General features: G+C 44.0%; 2 protein-coding genes across 2 annotated transcripts; both read left to right on the top strand.

The window, feature by feature from the left end:
• Positions 1 to 657: 657 nt before the first annotated feature.
• LOC106752192 (transcriptional regulatory protein SIN3-like) lies at positions 658 to 4,004 on the top strand. Its single transcript, XM_014633720.1, has 3 exons — positions 658 to 678; positions 2,735 to 3,134; positions 3,228 to 4,004. Exons 1-3 carry the CDS (start codon positions 658 to 660, stop codon positions 3,635 to 3,637), a joined length of 831 nt encoding a protein of 276 aa, XP_014489206.1. The 3' UTR covers positions 3,638 to 4,004.
• A 957-nt stretch (positions 4,005 to 4,961) lies between these two features.
• LOC106752191 (extensin) lies at positions 4,962 to 21,409 on the top strand. Its single transcript, XM_014633719.1, has 3 exons — positions 4,962 to 4,991; positions 18,382 to 18,840; positions 20,973 to 21,409. The coding sequence occupies exons 1-3, from the start codon at positions 4,962 to 4,964 to the stop codon at positions 21,078 to 21,080; spliced, it is 597 nt and encodes a 198-aa protein (XP_014489205.1). The 3' UTR covers positions 21,081 to 21,409.
• Positions 21,410 to 21,503: the final 94 nt, after the last annotated feature.

Below are 21,503 nucleotides of genomic sequence, written 5' to 3'. Positions count from 1 at the left end.
CTTGGTAGTTACGAAAACTCACTCGAGGCTGAAGGCCTTTGTTATTACCTCGTCGGCGGTAAGGGTTTTATGAGAGTGAAATGACCTCGTTACGACCACCTAAACACAATATTCTAGAAGTGAATTACTTTCATCACAGTTGGATCGTTAAAGTGCTCGATCAAAAGATATCTGTCACTTCTATTATACTTTACGCCTCGTTTGCTTAAGCGTTAATCGCTCGTTAAGTTTCACACGTATCTTTTTGTAGAAGTCTTTCGCGCGAATTTATTATCACAATTATACCTCGACGCATATTTACAGATACTTTATACACGTCATTTGCACGTACGGACAGTACGGCAGACGTGTCGTTCTACATACCCGCTGCATTATATTCGTCGCTCGTAATAGAAAATTCCAAGTGAAAGTGCGCCTCGTAAATCTGAGTGTCAGAGAAGATGTTTTATAGTGACCCGATAAGCTAGCTGGCATTCGAAGGAGATAATGGGAAAACGTTTTACCCCGTTTTACGTAAGAAGTAACGATTGCTCCCTCGTGATACACTTACCCGCCCAAAACTCCTATATAAACCGGGGCACTTTTTTCGAACTCACCACTCAGCGAACAGTGCAGATCGCATACGTACACTTGAAAACGTCGCTCAGTTCTGGAAAAATGTTGTCGAAATATACGAAGGTTAGTAATAATAATGTTTATTTTATTTTCTTCTTTTTTTAAACAAAAATGTACCACAATTTTGTTGCCTCGTTGTCATGATATTAATCTGACGTACATACGGAAATTTGTAAATTCCCACACACGATTCTCACGTGATGTGTAATAAATTATTATATATATAATATTATTATGTAATATGAGCAACTGTATATGTAATATTCTATTTTTTGATTGCACATATATATAAGTCACTGGTAACGCGCGTTTCTTCAATTGCCCTGATGAGCCGCAGTTAGCGAATCATGAAAGTCCATTTCGATCGAGCGCGCGCGCGCGCGCGCACAGTGCAATCTCCACCGGCGGAAACCGCTCGCGAAGAAGTAGAGGTGAAGACATGTAACGTTGTTACAGACACGCAGACCGCGGTGTCTCGACCCGCCGACTCAATTTCTCCTCACTTCTACGCTAATCGCGAGTATAATTACACTCGCGGAGGACCTAATAAATCATAATTGCCGATAGTGCTCGCTCGTATATACTTTGTTATAGTTCCGTCTCGCCGCGCCGACGAGTAGAACAGGGAGATATGCACGCGGAAGTGCCGGCCTCTCGAAGATCTGTTCGCGCCTTCGCGTTCTCGCGGTAATCGCGTAACGGCAAATTGAAACGATACAAGCGAAAACGGTTACGTCACAATCTCATTTCTTCTACTTAATCCGTTAAATTTCGCAATATCAACGCGGAAATTTGAAATCGAGAAATCGCGAAATCCTCGAGACAGACTTCTCGCCGGTCGGAAGGTCGCAACGTCGGGTCGAATTTGACTCGCGATTAATTAATCGAATCGACGAGCTGAAACGATGTTGAAATTGCGGCCAACGGCGCGTCTATATTTACATGTCCGACGTTCGAGATTTCAGTTCCACATTAAATCTATTTAGTTCCACATTAAGTCTTCGAAAGTCTTCCACTGTATTCCTTTCGATACTACGAACGGGAATTTATTACTGTTTTCTCCACTTGAAGACGTAAAGCAGAATTCAAAACTTCCCCCCTGGAAGGTCTAAATTTCCTTTGTAGCATCAAAAAAAAAACATTATCAGTGCTCCTTTGATGCTACGAATGGGAAGTTACTTTCGTTTTCTCTGTTTGAAAATTTAATGTGGAATCAAGTAGACCTGATGTAGAAGTAAAGCTTCGACTCGAGGAAGCGCACGTATCTCACTGAGTCTGCGGTATGTCGAAAGAGAATCGGAGATTTTCGCGAGACAAAGTACGTAACGATACCTCGCGCGCAATTATCAGGGGGAGGGGGGAGACCCATTCACATAATTTCGCCGGTAATTGTAGAACAAACGGGGAAAGGTGTCTTCGTTATATAAAACGGTCTCACTGTCAAGTTGCGATGAGCTGAATGAATCCATGCAACACGTGCGAGCCTAAGCGAGTCGAAAATTCATCCAATTACCGCCACGTCCCGTACGTGGCTTCGTACGCTTCGGGAAACTTACTGAGCGCTTGCTAAATTAGCACGCAGCCACGGTATCGAATACGAGTTACGATTGAACGAAAGAAAGGGAAAAAAAAGGGAAAAAAGACGGTTGTTTTTTTTTCACGAATCGCGTATTCCTCGTGCGTTTACACTTCAAGACACGTCATGCCACGCACGGTCCATCACAGATAGGTGAACCGCGTCGGTTCCGGTCTGCTTTCGCTTTCATGGTGTCGAAAGAATGGAATGGAATGGCTCTATAATCTACACGTACTTACGTGTGGATGAAAGTACGAAATGGCTCTTGGAATATGCGTTCGTACGGATGTCGTTTACGGAAACGACTCGAATTTTCAGGCCGGTCGGTCCGGCTAAAATTGCTCGATTTTTTCGGGAACTCGAAGATATGTTCCGACTGCTCGAATTGTTCCATCTGTGAGGCTGGGTAATGGCGTGATTGTGAATTTTTGCGATATGGCATCGTGTTTAACTTCCGGAAGACTCGGAAGTGTCCGATCAAGCTAACTCGAGAACGGTCTTACGAGATACATCCGTAAAAATCTCATTGCCTTTTCTTTCTAGGTCGCATTCTTGTTGCTGGCTTGCGTCTTCGAGAGTTGCTTGTCGTGGCCGCCACTCCACTTTTATTACAATTCAGAATTCAAGTTGCCATCGATCATTGTGAATAATATACGAGATGCTATCGCAAATGATAAGGTTTACGATCTTTACGATCATAAAAGGATACTACTTCCATTTGGTCCTGAGCTAATCTTGACGCAAGGACAATATAAAATATTCGTGAACGAATACTTTCCAAAACCGGAGGAAGTATCACCGGCACCGGTCCTAAAACCGGAGGAGGAATCACCGGCACCGGTCCCAAAACCGGAGGAGGAATCACCGGCACCGCTCCCAAAACCGGAGGAGGAATCACCGGCACTGACATCGGCCTCGGAAGAAGATGTGTCCGATCTGAAAAGTAACAGAAACCTTCCGCATCGTCGTAGAGAACGCGATTCCCTTCTTTTTTTAAACAAAATCATTATTTCATGAGAATCCTTCAATCTTGCAGGGCAAAAGAAGAGTTCGGCTGAAGTCACATGGGCGGACATCAAAGTGCAGGACTTCTCGAAGAACCCGGAGGAGATTAATGTTCCTCACGACGACGACGATGCCAAAGAAGAGAAGCATCATGATGATGAATTCGACTACAAACTGCACAACATCAAATCACTCGTACAAGCTTTACTAATCCCTGCGAAATCTTCCAAGATGGATGTATTGCACTCCTTCTTAAAGGAAGATGATGATTTTACTTCCGAGGAAATAATAAAGCTGACAGAAGCCGTTAGCGCGGCTAAGAAGAAAACGCCAACATTTCAGTCAGAATTATTTAGATTGCCGATACACGACGTGAATAGAAACGACGAACGTATACAAACTACGTTCGACACAGATCACGAAGAAGACGAATACGAATAATTTAAACTGCCCGAAATATGAAAATCGTGGCATGAATAGCCAAAAAAATTACCGATATCGCAATATCACGCTTGCTACTAACTAATTATGACTAATTATGCCCATTAGTCGTTGTTAAATCAATTTATGCCCGTTAAATGTATCAAGCTCGTCAATTTTTCAAACGCGATATTGTTCAACGATCATTACCATATAAAAGATATACTGAGAAAAAGGTTTCTTCAAATTTAATCAATTTCATTGCATCCAAACAAATTTCATCACTGACATGCTCCAAAGAAACTAATGTTCCGATTAATAAGTAGAGTAAGATTGTTAGACTCTTCAGCGAATATGTATCTTCACTTCAAATAAAAAATTTGTTCGAAACGAGAGGTAATTTTTTTAAGAAAGAAATTATTTGTTTCATGTCGCATATTTATTGTAACAAAATAATATTTTATTTGGTTAAAGGATATTTTTTCAAATAATTTCTCTTCTCGTTCTTCCTGTTCAATAACAGAGTTTTTTTTGAACGAGACGATAAAATGTTCACTCGAACAATATTTCGTATACGTTGTATCTATGAGACAAATTTTAGTCAAATCAATAGAAACGCTAAAGAAACCTTTTTTTCCGTGCAGAAAGAAAGAAAGTAAGTATCGGTATCAGCGGAAAGAAAGGGTTCAGGGATAGAAAGTAACAACGAGCTCGGGATATTTAAAGAAATGTTAACGAGACGACCGCTTAAACGACGCACCTGCCGCGAGTCCCTCGTTGCTTACTAATTCGATGTAGATTTACAAGTCATTGGGCATTACTTCAAGATGTAATTGATCGTCATCATATATTTGTGAATGTAGATTCTGAATAAAAGAGCCTAAAATAATTAGAGTAGTCTTCAGAGTGTCGTTCAGAGTATCCCTCCTCCGATTTCGTTCTCCTCCGGTCGCGTCTCGAGCATCGCGAATTATCCGAGCATAAAATGGGACACCTGTTCGGCAATGCTCCATCGTCGTCGTGCTCGATTCACCGGACGAATTTCACCGTACGAATTTCACCATACGCGCGTAACATCGTTAACTTGCGAAAGCCCAAGAAAATTCGAACGAGTGCGCAGCGACGCGCTGCAAACGACGACGATGTTGCTCCTCGGTTTTCGGCTATCAAGGTTCTCCCAGAGAATTCGCAGAGCATTTCGAAACGCGCGTTGAAGATCAATGCTACACTCACGCTAGCGATACTACTAGAGACAGAAAGAGAAAGAAAGAGAGAGGGAGGGAGGGGAGAAAGAAAGACATACACGTACAATTCACGTGAGAGAGCGCGTAAAGCGTAGTCTACAATGGGCAGTAGGGGTATATTTCATCAAGAAGTAAGAATAAGAAATTGACCAATCATATTCGAGCGTAAAGGGAATAATCGACTGTGATTGGTCAATTCCTTATTCTTACTTTTCATAAACATACCCTTACTGCCCATTGTAGAGCACACTCGAGGCGTGAATTTCGGCGGCTATGTAAGGAGAAAAATTAGATTAATCGCATTCGCGATCGCGCCCGAGATTAGGGGGAAAGAAGCGCTCGCAGAAGTCGAAACACCGTGTGTGTGTGTGTGTGTGTGTGTGTGTTCCGGTTTTAGCCGCTGGTATTCGTTTCTTCGGTGTGAATCGCATCGTACCGAGAACGGCGGTTTTGCAACAGCGCGCGACGGTGGCCGCGGCGTACTCGCCGTAATTAGTTTGACTTTCACCCATCGTCCATGTCGGCCGTCCACCGCACAAGTGGTCGTCGCCGTCCGCGGCAGAGGGGGGCGGGAGGAGGTGGGCGATTATCCGTCGCCGTCCGCGAGCGATCGCGCGGACAGAGCGTCGCGCGCGACTTTTCGTATACTTACACACACATACACACACACACACACACACAGAGAAAGAGAGAGAGAGAGAGAGGGGAGCGATAGATTTGGAAATCGAAGTATAAATGTGCGAATGCGAACGGCATATCGGCCAAGGGCGGTCGCGGACTCCACCTCGGGCCATCGAGATCCCCCCCCCCCTTCCCACCTTTCGATCTCGATTAATACCGTATATATTAACGGGTCACGGAGAGGCCATGAGAGCTCGGATAGGTATCATTTAAATACCGGCTGCGGAAACGATAGCGATGACGACGAAATATATTAATATATACTCGGTAATCCCGTCATCCTTGAGAAGGCACAAATGGAAAGTTTCGTCGAGTTCTCCGTCGGAAATTTCGAAAGATCGGCGGATTATATGGAGTTTTAAAGTCGGATTCTAAGGGTGGACGATCGCATAACACTGCGCGCTTGCGACACTTCGTTCGCGAGAGGAGATCGTGTTACACGGCCGGGGAGCTTCTCTTTTAGCATTTTTGCTTACTCTCGTCGTTGCTGTTCTCTCGAAACGCGTTACTTCAATAGCGGTAACAGCGGATGGACACGGACACGGACCGTCGGGTCGGTCGAGTGGTACTTAAGACGCGTTGGCTGAATGTAGATCTTGTCGCTTTCATGAGGAGTGCTGGAAGGATAGTCGGCTTCTCGACTCGTGCACTGATTCGATTTTTCCGAGAGCTCCGAAATCTTAGGCTTTGTTCTCTTTACGGGCCCGCGCGCAGAAGAGTGCCCGTTCGGCGCACAACCCTGAATACAGAAAAATATATAGCGCATTCAAGTAAATGTGTTACTTGTTTCAAGTATTTCAGAAGTTATTCGCAGATATATCATAAATTCGTCGTAAGCGTCAGATTAATAATATAATCCGAATTCTGGTAAGTTTAGTGCTTCAATCAAGTATATTAAGTCAAAACAAATTTCGGCTTTCGCTTATTCGAATAAACTGAATTTAACTTTTCCTCGAAAGCTTATAATACTCTTCTCTTGAGTACGTAGTAATGAGCTTTCCTCAAATTTGCGATGAGTATATTTCAAGACTATTTTATCAGGAAAAAATGTTCCTCGTTAAAGATAACCATTATTTAAAAGAAGAGAATGTCTGAAACTGAGTAGTCGCTTTTCTTAACGGTTGAATGATATTTTTCTCCGTGTGCAAAGAGAAGTCTGAGATTGAGAAGGAATCTCAGGGGAACAAAAATTGTCAACTTTAATGGCAAATATCTCAGCTATCGAATGGCCGATCTTTCTCCAAGTACACGAGCAATTAGATGGTATTTCAATGTATACGCGGTACAAGTTAATAGTATTCTTATCAAACTCATTTCACTTTACAACCTCCTTAAAGACTGTGCGACGATCCGTGTCTCTCTCTCTCTCCCTCTCTCTCTTTCTCTCTCTTCTGTTTCGGGCGTCCCCGTGCCGCTGGCGCGCCGGTGAAACTCGTCCCCGACGGCGGCCATTAGTCACGTAACTCCGACTGTGAAAATTGTACAATGTATTAATTAGAATAGGCTATCGATTCGCGCCCGATGTGTGTCCGCTGCGCGCGCGCTTTCGCGCACTTTGTCCGACATCGGCCGATTTTCCGCGCGCGCGCGCGCGCGTTCAACTTCCGCGCCGGGGTAGACACGAGAGTTGAGTAATCGCTCGACGGCACGAAATTACGCGCGTTCTTATCGAACCGCGACAAGAGGACGTAAAAACAGACGTGTTATAAATTGTGCATCCCCCTAATCACCAGTTACAGCCTAATTGTTTGTAAAGTTTCTCTATCGCGGTTCCGATTATGCGGCGAGGACGGTAATCGTTAATTATTATCGGGATGAGGTAATTTTGAGTCACGCGAAATCACCAAGGATTATACGCACGAGAAAGAGCGAGAAAGTGAATGAGCGAATGAGAGAGAGAGAGAGAGAGAGAGAGAGAGGGAAGGAGGGGAGAGAGAGAGCCGTCTGAGGATGCGATACAATAATAATAGAATATATGGATGCTAAGGTGTGCGTGTCATGCATCCATGTAACATCACATTCACTCGCGATGTTCTCGCGGTCTGCTCGCTCACGTCCAGCAAGCGCGCGAGGCAACGAACGGTGTCGTTACTCGCATTCGTCAGAAGAGACCGCAGGCCCGACTCGCTCTGATACCTTTGCCCTGATATCGTTACAGATTCTTCTTTCATGCTCCGTTGTGTCCATCCGCACGCGGCGATCGCGACGATAACGCTCGGCCAGCAGAAAAATAAATTCGCCGATTCACCGAGGCACAAACTTTCCTCCCTTTCATAGCGCGAGGTCGGATCGTCGTCCGGGTAACATTCTCTCTCTTCGGCGTCGACGCGCCTCTTCCCTACACGGAGAACATCACCGAAGATCCCGCGAGTAGCGCGACGGTGCCTTTCCTTTCCCCGTCCCTCCCCTAGCTTTTTATTTCAGTCTATTCTGTTCGTTCAGTATTTTATTTGGTACTTTATTTCATGCCAATCTCTATATCTGTACATAAAGTTCTCTCTTACTTTAGATACTCACATTAGTTTAATTTCTCCCGAAATTCTTCATCTTTCATTTAATTATCCACTTATCCATCGTAATTTTAAGTGATTTAATTAATTCTTTTCACTTTTCTCCCACCTTCGGTACTGTTTCTCCGCTTCATTCTCTTTCTTTTCCGCTGTTTGTTATTGTATATTATTCCGCTTTCCGACTTATGCAACTAACTTAACTCGAACAAGGTTCGTGCAGTCACTCGTGTAACAAGGTGGGTCGGATCCGATCGGTAGAAGCATTTTATAGTTTTTCAACTAATTTTTTCGACATTAAACACTTTTTATTCCCGGGTAAAAATGATCATATATAAATCACATATGACTGCACATAATTATATATAATTTTATGATTATAATCTTGAATAATTTTTATATAATCTTTCTTCCCGGTTCTCACAGTAAGTAAGAAAATACGTAAAAATAAGTGAAATATATCGCAAGATATATAAAATACTTGAAACATAACGTTCCACCAGCGCGTACGCGGAAGCATTGGAATATGGATCCGGTCGGATCCGACCCAACTTTGCCGAGAGTTAATTATTGTCTTTAGAGAGCCCCTAAAATAAACGCTTCTCTCTCTCTCTCTCTCTCTCGATACGTGCTCGCGCGAATCGCTCCGTGTTCCTTTGTAGAGAGCGTCCTTTCTATCCTTCATAGAGAGTAATGTCCTCGCGCTCGAGAGGGCCACTGACCCACATAGGTGCGCGTGATTGTGTGCGCGACAATAAAGAGCCGCGGTCTCCTCCGCTTCCGCTCGTCGAATCGTATTAAACGCGCGCGCACGAGCGTCCAATAAATAAAACGGCGGGACGGATGAAATCAGAGTGAAATGCTCCGCGCGCGCTGCACATGCGGCGCATATCAAAACTCAAGTCGAGAGCGGTCTACCGTGGTCGGCCGACGTTACGAATGCCGGTCATACCTTCGACATGCGATCGCGTAACTGAGCGGCTACGAGAGCGAACGACTCTACCGGACGACCGAGCTCCGCTCGATGCCGGACGTTCGTTCGTACGTACGTTGCTCTTTCTCTTTCAAGAGCCCGACGTTGTTACTCGACTATTTTCGCTTTTCATTTTTTGCGCCACTCTTGCGTCACGCTCGGATTTCTATCCTCGGCGCGAGTCACCGACTGCAATTTTCCTCTCCGCGCGCACTCTCGATCGCTCACCCCGAGAGGTCGCACCTCGGATTAGATCGTAGATAGATCGTAGATCCTCTCCCATTTCGATCCACGGATTTTACAGGCTGCGTTTGGAATACCACATTGAAGATAGAGTAACGCTTAATGACCAATCATGGTAAAGAAATCTTCGTTCTTTTTTGTCCTGACTGGTCAATTAAACGTTACTTTACTCTCACCCCGTGAGAACATCCGTAGAATCGACGTGGAATCAACTTCCTTGTCGCCGATCACACGTGGAACCAACTTCCTTGTCGTCAATCGTCGATCGTGGATGTTTCCTCATCGGGCAGTGTGTGGTGTTTCCGAACACGGTCTCTTCGGTTATCGTGTGCCACTTATCGAGTGCCACACGGAAAAGGTCTGGTTGCGCTAACCGGAAAGGGAGATGCGTCTTGGTTGAAGGAAACGGAATTTCTGTGAGAAAATCAGAATCACATATTGAGCCGTAAGAACCGGAAATTCTGTTTCCTTCCCTGTAAGCGCGTGATATTCCTAGGACCTTATATGAATATTATTCGATATTAAAATCATACTTTATTTATTTATGTATATTTCATTTTTCTACATTATTATTTCTTTTTTTCTAATATTCCGAGAACATTTTTATAATATGCCAAGAATATTATGCGAAGTGGACATAACATCGACAGAACATTTCTGTAATATGAAAAAAATATTACATAACATTCTTAGGATATTATAAGAATATAACGTCTAATATTCCAAGAATATGCCCAGAACGTAACTTAATATTAAATAATATTATTATAGGGCTCGGTCAAAACGCGTCTGGTCGTTTCCTTTCTGGTTAATGCAAACAGATTCCTCATCCGAGTATCATTTAAAAGTTTCCAATTCAAGAGTTCACTTCGTCCGCCGTCTCGCTCACACTGCCGCGCGCTTCGCGCACACGTTCGTCGTTGCGACAGCATTTCGTGGATGATTCGCCGCAAGTGCGAAACGCGGAATCTCGCGTGCCGAGGTAAAATAAATAACGCTATTCTTATTCCCGCCGGCGTTCGCGATTGACTCGCGTCCGAGACGCGAGTAATCGACGTGATAAAGTACTCGCGGAAGAAAGTACATTGGGTAACGAGCGTTCGTGGCTAATAGCTAATGGTAACGGATCCCGGCGCGGATAATAGATAGATCGACAACACGGCGATGTTTTTACTCTCTACACGCGTATACCCGACGTTCCCCCCTAAAGTAAATAATGAATAATTCATCATACCATCGATCGGGACGACAGCAGTAGTTATGTCAAGAGCGGTTTTATGGCATTCCTGTACGTTACGTTAGCGCAGTGAATAATTGCTCGCTAGCTCGCCCGCTGGCGCCGCTTCTCACGGACGCATCTCCCGAAACCAATCGTCGAGGGCGTCCCGATTGATATGTGATGGCAATGGCAAATCGTCATTTTTTTACTAACACACCAGCGTGGCTCATGATACGCGAACTAAAGATACCGTAAACACGTTTTGCGCAATACGCGTGCACGCGTAATCAATTCGAAAAGAAGCGGAAATCGTGCCAATGTCACGGATGACGCGAGTTTTTTTTTTTTCTTTCATACAGGCCGTCGATCGTGCCCCTTAGAACGTAGTGAGAGTTACGAGAGTGAGTGAATTTACCTGGGATATCGACCATTTCATTGGTCGACATCTCTAGTGAATTTGCTCACTTCTTTTGTAATTCTCACTATGTTTTGAGGTATGATCAGTGACGAAAGAGTCGCGACACTTGTTTCTTTCCAATGAGTTTTGCAACGTATCTCGTTTCCCCAATAGGAAAATGTCTCTCTTGAGGATTACTAAAAATCAAATTCTCCTGACCAGACACGGAATGCGTTTAGAAACTTGTAAAATGAAAATGTTGCAACTTTTTTGTCACTGACTGTACACAATTGACTCCCAGAAGACTCTATTAATGCTGTTCCATACTGTAGGCATAATGACATTGAAAATTTCCAATTAGTTATTTTTAAATATCTGTGCATCCAAAGCAGCAATGACTGCTGCTTTGGAGAATCGTTGCCGATTCATCGAATTATCAACAGTCACGATGTATAAATAATGCTCCTGATTGGGAATTGTCGGTGTCATCATGCCTAAGGAATGAGATAGTGTTAATGGAGTCCGCTGGGCTGCGTTCCAAAACCGTGCTCGACAGATGGAGTAACATTTTAATTGACCGATCGGGACGAAAAGGCAAAGATTTCTTTATTATGATTGGTTGATTAAATGCTACTCTATATCCGTCAAATAGAGTTTTGGAACATAGCCCTGAGAAGACTCTACTAGTGTCGTTCTATTCTTTAGGCAACATCGAAAATTTCCAATTAGGAGCATTACTTGTGCATCATAACTCTCAGATAACAATATTTATAAAATATTTTAGAAATGTAGATATCAAATATTTTGTAAATATTCAAAGGTCCAGGAAATTCTAGCATGAAGAGGATTATGATAAATACTCAAAAGATATTTACGAAGAATATTTGTCACAAATAATAAAAACATGATTTCAGGTAAAACTATGTTTCAATTATTTACTTATGAAAAATATTCTTCAAGAATTTTCGGAATATTTATCACAATCCTTCTCATACCTGAACTCCCCTGACATTTGAATATTAACAAAATATTTCATATCCACATTTTAAAAATATCTTATAAATATTGTGTATTGTCTAGGCTGTTGAGATAATTTGGTGAATCGGCAACGATGCTTTAAAAAGGAGCGCCTCATGATGCGCAAAAATTCAAAAATAACGCGCCTAATTGGAAATTAGTTTCCAGCGTTACTACATCTGGGAAATGGGACAGCATTAATAAAGTTTCCTGTACTTTTTCTCGTCACTACTCGCGAAGTCACTTGCTGCTATCGACCCCCCCTCTCTTCCTTTCCTCGTTTTAAACATTTTAAACCGTCGCTCTCGCACGTTCGTTAATCCCACCCATCGGCCGGTTTAATCCGGCTTTCATCCACGACTCGCCGTTCCCGGCGATGCCATTGCACCTGTAAAGAACATCGTGTTTCAGGATCCGCCATATATTCGCACGTTTCATATCAGCAGGCGTGCATAAACCGCCGGATACGCGTCGTCGTCGTCGATCGGTTCTCAGCCGTAAATCGCGCCGCTATCTTTACTTCGACGCGCGATACACGGAATGCACACGGAAGAAAATCCCGCGTGACCCCACGAGCGCGCGGGGCAGCTAGGCGGAAAATTGTTCCGCGCGACGCCGATGAATCTTCATTTCCGAGCACTTTCATTTTCTCCTAAGCCGCGCGCCTTTGCTCCGTAGATTTAACGGAGGCTGAACCGCTACGACGACGACGAAGAAGAATGACGATGAGGGGGAGGCGACGGAGCGACGGCGGAGGTGGCGCGGATGACGCGCCGGAGAAGAAACCCCCTGAAGTGCCGCGTAACGATGCTGCTACTACCGTCCACCTTCCTGTGCCTTCCTTTTCCGTAGGTATCCCCTCGGTGGCCTCTATAAAAGTTCGGAAGAGCCTCGACCGCACGCCACACGCGTGAAAGCCCGCAAGTGAAACGCCGCTCGAGAACGCCGCCCCGTTCCTCTTCTTTTTCTACGTACGCACACCTCACGTTTCGGGAGTACACGTCTCCGAATCGATCACGCGCCAGAGAATGCGTACCACGGTAGTAAGTAACAACGAGCCACGCAAACCTCCTTATTACCACACGACTTACCGTACACACCTGCCTAATTACGGAGGACGTAGCGTATCTCTTCTCGTCGGCGGATAATTACTGTGCGTCTTTTATTTCTTTCCCCTTTTCCTTTCTTTTATATCAATGGTGTTCAATCTCTCTCTCTCTCTCTCTCTCTCTCTCTTTATCAAGCCCCGACGTGAAAGTGTGCGCGAGTGATCGTACCGAAGCGTTCCGATCGAGTCGTCAATTAGTTCGCGCGCGAGAAAGAGTTTTTTAATCGAACATTTCGCGTGCCACTTCGCCAATTAATTGCGCACCGTGATGCAGGTGAGGTGCGATTCGATTCTCGTCGGGAAATCGTTTCCTCCCGTGGGACCGACAAGTGGGCTCGAGCCGCGGGCTTTTCCGAAATTTCTCTCCCGAGCGACCGTCCGAAAACGCAGCAACGTTTCTTCTTCTCCGCGGCGACTCCTCTCGAGGCCGGTTGCCACACACGTTCGTCGCGATTGGCGCAATCCTCCTACCGGGTGACGAGTGATCGAGTGACCAGGTGCGCCGGACGAGAGCACGTCGCGCTTTCGGCTCGCCTTTGCAAAACGCAGCGACGATACCGTCCATCGATCGCACTCGCCTCGTCACTCCAGTACTTTCTTATTGCGCTCTTACGATCTCATTTCGCTCCTTCGCGCCGCGCCTCGACATGTGCCATTTCGGTTTTTCTCCTCCCTCAAATTTCTCTTCAAATCTTTTCCTTGAATCGTTGAATTTTTTCCTTAAATTTTTCAAATTTTTCCCCTTAAATTCTGAAATTCTCTCCTTAAATCTTTTCTCCTTTTTAATTCGTGCATGGAAAAGGTGAGCTCAGTTCCTGCAACCAAATAGGGATTCCAGACGGGAACTCGAAGCGATATCTCTGCGAGCGCGATCGAGAACGAATTCGTGTGAACGTTCAACTGTGTTGAGGCTCGGTTGAGACAACTGGGGAGCGATTGACCTGGTGGAAATCTTCTACGGGGATCTTTCTGCTTCTCCTGACAGCAACGAATTTTCGTTACTTCGATACTTTCTTATCACGCTCTGGTGATCTTATTTCGCTCCCTCTCGTGCTTCTTCATGCCGTGCCTCGACAACATGCAACATATTTCTTTTCTTTTTCTCTAAATTTTTTTCTCTAAATTTAAATTCTTCAATTTTTAAATACCTCAGTTCTAAATTTTTCTTCAAACCTTTCCTTTCTTTCATTTGTACACGGAAGAAAGGAGAACTCAGTTTCAGCAACTGAATAGGGATCAGACGAAAACTCAATGGCAAGAAATGAAAATTCAGCGACGGGAAGTGATACTTCTGAGAGGCGACGTTCCTCCGCGCCTCGACAGGGTGTAACCGCGTCTCGGTTTTTCTTCTTCCCTGAAATTTTTATTTCAATTTTTTCAATTCTTAAATCTTTCAAATTCCTCAATTTTTTGATATTTTCTTTAAATCTCTTCTTTCTTTACTTCGTACACGGTAAAGGAGAACTCGGTTCCTGCAACTGAACAGAGATCAGGCGGTTAGAAATGAAAATCCTGTGAGAGGGACGAGAAGCGATATATCTCCGCGAGCGCGAAAACATTCGTGTGAATATTCAGCCGCGTTAAGAAAACTCAGTCGAGACAACTGGGACTAATTAATCGAGCGGGAACCTCCTCGGATAATCTTTCTGTTTCCCACAACCGAGTTTTCGTCTGGTCCTCCAGGCAACGTAAAATCACGGTTCATTCACCGACGGAATTGTTCCTTCTCCGTGTATATACCTACGATCGGAAGACACGCGCGCGACTCGTAACGCGCGTCCGCCGCTTTCTTTCGACTAATACGAACATCATTTCGCAAAGATCCGCTTGCGTCATCGCTCATCCTCGGAGCCGCTGAGCTCTTTCGGGCGATGGAAAGCGGCCGGTTTTCCCAGCGCGAAAAGGAAAAAAGAAAGAGGAAAAACGCGAGAGCGCGTTACGAATCTCGGCGAATTAAGGCGGTTCGCGGCCGGCGGGCAAAAGTAAAAGGATCCTTCCCGCCGTTACTATTCGCAGACACCTCGATAATTACCGGTGCGGTGGAAAATAGCGAAAGCAGCTCTCCGGGTCCCTCGATGCGGGACGCTGAAGCATGATTAAGTGATCGGGGGTTATTAAGTGAGTAGGAAGCTTCGCGCGCTCCAGCGACGCTTATCGCGTATACGCATTGAAGATATCGTCTTCCGCGTACGCTAATAGGACGTGCCCGTCGTGGAAAAAGGTGTGCTGAATTAACGAGAGAGTCTTTCGCGCGGCGGCGGCGGCGCGAATACGAACCACCTCGGGAATTAAGGATCTCACGAATAGTACGTGATTGACGGTTTCGTAGGCGCGACTTCATCGAAAGTTAACGAGTCCGTTAACACCCGCGTGCGAACGAACGGCGCGTCGCGAATCGTCGGACTCGGCGTCGCTCGACGAGTCCGCGGAAATCGAACGCTCGAACGATGAATGAGCCACGCTAATGGTTTTTAACGCGCTGGTCAATGAATTGCGAATTAGTAGAAAGGCACGAGTCACTGTTCGTGTACTAATGAAGGGGCACCCCCGAGTCGAACTTCGGCCTTGTATTAACTCGGCAAATTTTCTTCCGTCGAATTTCAAGGATTATTTCGCAGAAAAGAAAACGCTGTTATATCTAGTATAGTGTTTCATCCGGAGATTCCACATACCGAAAAACAAGAGTGATAGTTTATAATTACTCCATCATTCCTTGGAAAATTTTTATTCGGAGCTAGTTATATTTACTTGATCCGAATGAAATTTATTTAATCCGAGTAAAAATTTGCTAAGAAGTAAGAGTGATGAGAGTAATTATTTATTTTTAAATACTCTCTCTCTCTCTTTTCAATATGTGGAATATTTAAATAAAATAGTATACAAACTATTATTTTACTTTAATGCTACAAATGATTTTTTTATGTTGAATCATCCTTCAGAAAACATTCATTTCAAAATTATTTAATATCTAATTATCTTAATATCTTACCTCCATTCAATTCCTGAGAAGGCTTTAGCAAATTTAAAATAAAACTTAAAATAAAACAGTCTAAAGAGCGTTATTACACGCAGAAAACAGCATTTGCGACCATTTACACAGGATTCTAAAGTCGATATTCATAATTGTAAATTCTTTGCGATCTTTGATTGAAAGAATCAATTACGGATTTATATTCGTGAACTGTTATCGAGCTGTTTGAATCAACGTTTCTTACGTTACGTGTGAAATGAGTAATCGAACACTCTTAAAGCTCTAATTATCAAACTATAACTTGCCAAATAACGACGCATAAATGTCAGCCTCAATTTTAACTAGAATATCTCTTTATTCTCGATCTCTAAATTCGTCAAATGTCAATTAAAATCGAGAACCTGCTATATCATAAGTAACCTTACACACCTGAACACATATATCCCAGCAAACACTAGTTACACTGAGAAAAGAATATATAGTTACTTTTGGGGAGACAACAATATCCTTCTTTTATTTTAACCACAAAAAATAGTAATAGCAACGTGTACGTAAGATTATGGCCACTAACATTACAGTAACGCTTATTAGAAAAATAATTCTCCCAATTATTTTTGCGGTTAAAATAAAAAAAAGGATATTGTTGTCCTCGAAAATAACTATATTTTTCTCTCAGTGTAACGGTAACGTAACGTCCATGTTATCATTTCTCATTCAACAACATACAACCGTTACATAACACGCGTGTTACATTTACATTGTTGAATGGGGATTTGTAACATTAATGTTATATTGCTATCAGCTGGTATTTGCTGAGATGATATATCGTCCGTCGTATTGTTTTCTTCCTAGCTTCCGATCCAGCATCCTGGTTCCTGTCTGCCTCGTCGTGGCATTCAGGATACTCATACATGACACTGGCACTAATAGCGCCAACACTCACATAAATTTGATCAGAGAAATGCGCGTTAATTAACGCGACGTTTATGAAACCCGAGGGAATAGTCAACGAACTATTTTAATCGCCCGATGGAAATTAACGTCTCGACAACGTGAATACCGACTTAACTGACACCGCACCGTAATTAAAGCTTAGCGTAGATCTTGCAAGTGCTACTTTTTTTGTATCTTACAATGTTCGTTAGACCGCAAGTCCTCTCTCGAATAACTTCTTCTTCTCTCCACCCCCTTTGAATTTCCAAACTCCATCGAAGTTTCCAACGCCAATACAAAAAAATAATAAAAGGATCGCGAACGTGGGAAAACTTTCTCGTCTTATTCGCCCGTTAATCTTATTATTTACCCGTTTTAATTATTTAATACTTGCTTATTTCATACTTTCTATCTGTAGAATTGAATTATATAATTAATAAGTTACTCATTGAAGTTAAACAGAGAGATCGAATATAAAATACTGAAATACACAGGCAGTATTGAATAAATTTCATTAACATTCGGAAATAAGTCCTCCTTTGAGGATAATTCGGCGTGTAGGAAATGTCATTGAATAATAATTTGCAGCGTCGAAGTAAAAATAGGCATAATGTCTGCATGGTGTTGTATCTCCGTGAAGTTTCTACATTAGTCCTTCGAGTTCGGCGGAGTTTGTAGGATTAATGCGATTCCGCAATTACGAGCCAGACATGCGTCACAAGTCGGACATTAAGTTGCTTCGTTAAGCAACATACAAGTTCCGCGCGTTTCACTCGTTTGTTCATTTATTGAGTTTCAACGTACGAGATATAATCGCGATAAAATAACGCATTGACGTGTGACAAGTGTTATCGCGTGAGTAATACTGACCTGAAGCTCCACTCGCCGTCATTTGCATTCGTAATGTCAGGAAGAGATAACGAAGAAGACACTGATAACGGTATCGTTTCCGAGTAGAGTTCGGAGACCGTACTTGAAGACAATAGCAAGCAAGCAAGATGCAAGAGTGTCTGACGTAAAAAATCTCCGCGCGATCGCACTCCGGTCTCCGCAAATCTTCAACAAGAAAAAAATAGAAGAAAATTAAGATCCCCCTCCCTGGGGAGAAAGATCATATACGAAATTTGCCCATATATGACTATATGTAATCATACACGTCCACGACGAAAAAATACTGTTGTTTACAAATTATATGCAAATATAATCGGAGTAAATGCTTCTGATATCGCACATGATATCGACACTTAATTGAACGACATAACATCATTTTTCTCGTAGAGACATATATATATCTGACCATACATGTAACCACATATATGGACAAAAAATTCATATATGATTTTACATAATTATATATATGTACAGATATATAATTATGTATGATCATTTTTCTCCCGGGTCGTCCCTGCAATCGTCCTGTTCGATGGCGCCAGGAGTGAGAGATACTTGACTGTCACTCTTTTCTCTCGCAGAGCGCGCTTCTCGCGATCGCCTGTTCGTCGCTGGTGCTCGCGAAGCCGGCGCCGGAGCCTCCGGCTAGCTCGTACTTTCCACCCTCCGGCGGCGGCGGTGGCGGCGGCGGCTACGGCCCGCCCGCGGACCGTTACGGGCCGCCGCAGCAGAACCCGGTGATCCACAAGCACGTATACGTGCACGTGCCGCCGCCGGAAGCACCCGAGTACAAAGCGCCGAAGCATGTGCCGTTGCCGCAGCCGCCGCAGAAGCACTACAAGATAGTGTTCATCAAAGCGCCGACGCCGCCGACGCCGACCGCGCCGGCGCTGCCGCCTCTGCCACAGCCGGACGAGGAGAAAACGCTCATCTACGTGCTGGTGAAGAAACCGGAGGAAGCGCCGGACGTGGTGCTGCCGACGCAGGCGCCCACGCAGCCCAGCAAGCCTGAGGTCTACTTCATCCGCTACAAGACGCAGGTAAAAACGCTGAAGCGTAGTTCACAACACGGCCGGTAGGTAAGGAGGAATACGTTCGCAAAAAGTGAGAATACCAAAATTTACCCCTCCCCTCAATCATACTCGAATGTAAAGATAATGATCGCGACGATTGGTTAATTTCTCTTACTCTTGTTTCTTGTGAATATACATATACTACCCATCGTAGATCACTGAGAAAAGGATTCCTTCAAATTTAATAAATTTTATAAATTGGCACGCTCCAAAGAAACCATCTCGATTAATACGTACGATCGTTAGACTTTTCAACGAATGCATACCTTTATCTTAAATAAAAGATTCGTCCGAAACGAGAGATAATTTTCTTACAAATAAATTATCCGTTTCGCTCCACATATTTATCGTGACCGAACAATATTTTATTCGGTTGAAAGATATTATTTCGAATAACGGCGCTCTTTCTTGTTAAATAATAGAGATTTTCTCGAGTGAGTGACGGTAAAATTTTTACTGAAATAAATCATATTTCGTACATGTTGTTTCTATGAAATGAATTTTGGTCAATTAAATAGAAACAGCAAATCTAAAGAAATCTTTTTCTCTATGTGGTCCGCAATACGGGCGGTAGGAGTATGTTCGTCAGAAGTGAGAATAAAAAATTGGCCAATCATATTCGAACGTAAAGAGAATAATCGCGACGATGATTGGTTGATTTCTTACTCTTGCATCTAATAAACATACTCCTACCCATTGTAAACCACGTTTGAAAGGGCCTTTCTTCCGCTCGGAAGAACTTTCAAGTGACTCGCGTCGAACCCTCTTCCGCCTCGTAGTCGTCGTTTCCTCCCCGCTTCGTGCGCGGCGATTAACTCTTGCGTAAACTCTCTCGCGTCGCTCGTGGGCGCGAATTCGAGCACGCACCTGCCTTCTCGTGTTTTCCCTCTCTCTCCCTTTCTTTCTCGTGTATAATATATCTGATCGAGCGATCTTTGCGCCCGCTTGTAATACTTTTACGTAATCTGTATTGCGCCGTCTGCCCTGTTGGCAAACGCGTACAACAAATCACCGCTTTTAGAAAAGCACGTCGGTGCCAGCGAAGCTCCAACAGTCAAACGGCCAGGGGATATTTCATCGACGAAAGAATGAATGAAAAAGAAAGAGAAAGAGAGAGAGAGAGAAGAACGTGCGCTACGTATTTGGAATGTAAATTTCTAATGATAATTTCCACGGAGGCGACGCGTGTTCACGCGCGCGGATATGACATACGCGGATGTTAAGCGCATCATAAATAATGCCCGCACATTATTTATACCTCGGGACGCGTCATAACTTGTGTCAGTAATCCGTCTTCCCCTTACGGTACAACCATAAGGAAAAGGGAAGAAAATGAGAAACGATTATCCGACGGTGATAATCGTGGAAAGTTGCCATTCGAATGGACTTAGATTAACGTGCGGTGCGCGAGCGAGCTTGTCGAGATTTCTGCAACAAAAGATTATAGTATATCCTACGGTTATTACGATATCTCAAAATGATCTCTACAGAATGTCCCTCAGATAAAGTGTGCTGTGCGGAATCGATACCAGTCCGTTCGCCGGCCGCCGAGGGGAATGCTCTTTTTTTTTTTCGTGTAGCGTCGCGATTGCAACGAACTATGAAAAACTCTCTACGTAACTAGCGGTTTCCTCGAACGTCCATTCGTTACCACGTTAAATGCGCGCGCTAACGAACTCGTTGATCAAGATTAGAACGCGAGACTAGACGTCAAAATCCACTACGTCGTAATCGCGGAAAAGGTCAAGGCCGCGCTACGCGATCAACGGTATAAAATCTCGCAAGCGTGTTATACAGGGTATCTGAAACCTTTTTTGGTATCCGTAGTAGTATGCGGATAGAACGGGTGAAACTGAACAGGAAAGTCACATGCCATTTTGCAAAATACACTTAGTTAAGCCGGGAGCACCTCTCTTGTCTCTTGTCCACAATCTTGCTTTAAAACACAAGCAATAGACAATTGGCGTCTCAAAGCAAGATTGTGGACAAGAGATGCTCCCGGCTTAACTATGTGCATTTATATATATATATATATATATATAATCTTCTCTTGTTCTGCTTTGCACCTTCCCTCACACATTTCTTTTAACGCATTGCAGAAGGAGGCGCAAGGCGGCGACTACGGTCCACCAGGGCATCAGCCAGGACCCATCGACAGTTACGGAGCACCAGGGCCACAGGGTCCCGGTCCCAGTGGGCCTTACTAGCGTCGTCTCTCGTACGAATGATCGACCGTGTCTGATCTGTTATTCTGAAAACTCGGCATTTTTAGAAAAAAGAGAGAGAGAGAGAAAAAGAAGAGGAGAGACACCATTTTACGGAGGACTATTTTCTTCGATCGTTACTTCGCAACGTGACGCGAGTCCGGATATATACCCGACCGGGGACTTCATATATCATATAGGAGGAATGTCGCCTATTATTATTTTTTTCGAAGGATAGGCCGCGTGGTATTTAAAGGTACTTACGGACAGACGTGATTCGTGTACGTTGCCGAGCCTCTATTCACACGTTCGTTCCGCACTCGTACGCGTATGGTTCTCTCGAGCGACTGACCGTACACCGGAGTTGTACACACGCTGGTCTTAGTAGATTCTACTCTCGCAAAAGAAATGTAAACGAATCATTTC

This window comes from Dinoponera quadriceps, unplaced genomic scaffold (genome assembly GCF_001313825.1).
Source record: "Dinoponera quadriceps isolate SergipeBrazil2010 unplaced genomic scaffold, ASM131382v1 scaffold479, whole genome shotgun sequence".
Taxonomy (NCBI): domain Eukaryota; kingdom Metazoa; phylum Arthropoda; class Insecta; order Hymenoptera; family Formicidae; genus Dinoponera; species Dinoponera quadriceps.
The sequence above is the reverse complement of the archived record's forward strand: the minus strand, read 5'-3'. Positions and strand labels throughout refer to the sequence as shown.

Excerpts from the sequence above, each read along its gene's own strand:
- LOC106752192 (XM_014633720.1), top strand. The coding sequence starts at position 658 with ATGTTGTCGAAATATACGAAG. Across the intron at positions 679-2,734 it reads TGTTGTCGAAATATACGAAG|GTCGCATTCTTGTTGCTGGC; the intron begins GTTAGTAATAAT and ends TTTTCTTTCTAG. Across the intron at positions 3,135-3,227 it reads AGATGTGTCCGATCTGAAAA|GGCAAAAGAAGAGTTCGGCT; the intron begins GTAACAGAAACC and ends TCAATCTTGCAG.
- LOC106752191 (XM_014633719.1), top strand. The coding sequence starts at position 4,962 with ATGGGCAGTAGGGGTATATTTCATCAAGAA. Across the intron at positions 4,992-18,381 it reads GGGGTATATTTCATCAAGAA|AGCGCGCTTCTCGCGATCGC; the intron begins GTAAGAATAAGA and ends TTTCTCTCGCAG. Across the intron at positions 18,841-20,972 it reads TCATCCGCTACAAGACGCAG|AAGGAGGCGCAAGGCGGCGA; the intron begins GTAAAAACGCTG and ends AACGCATTGCAG.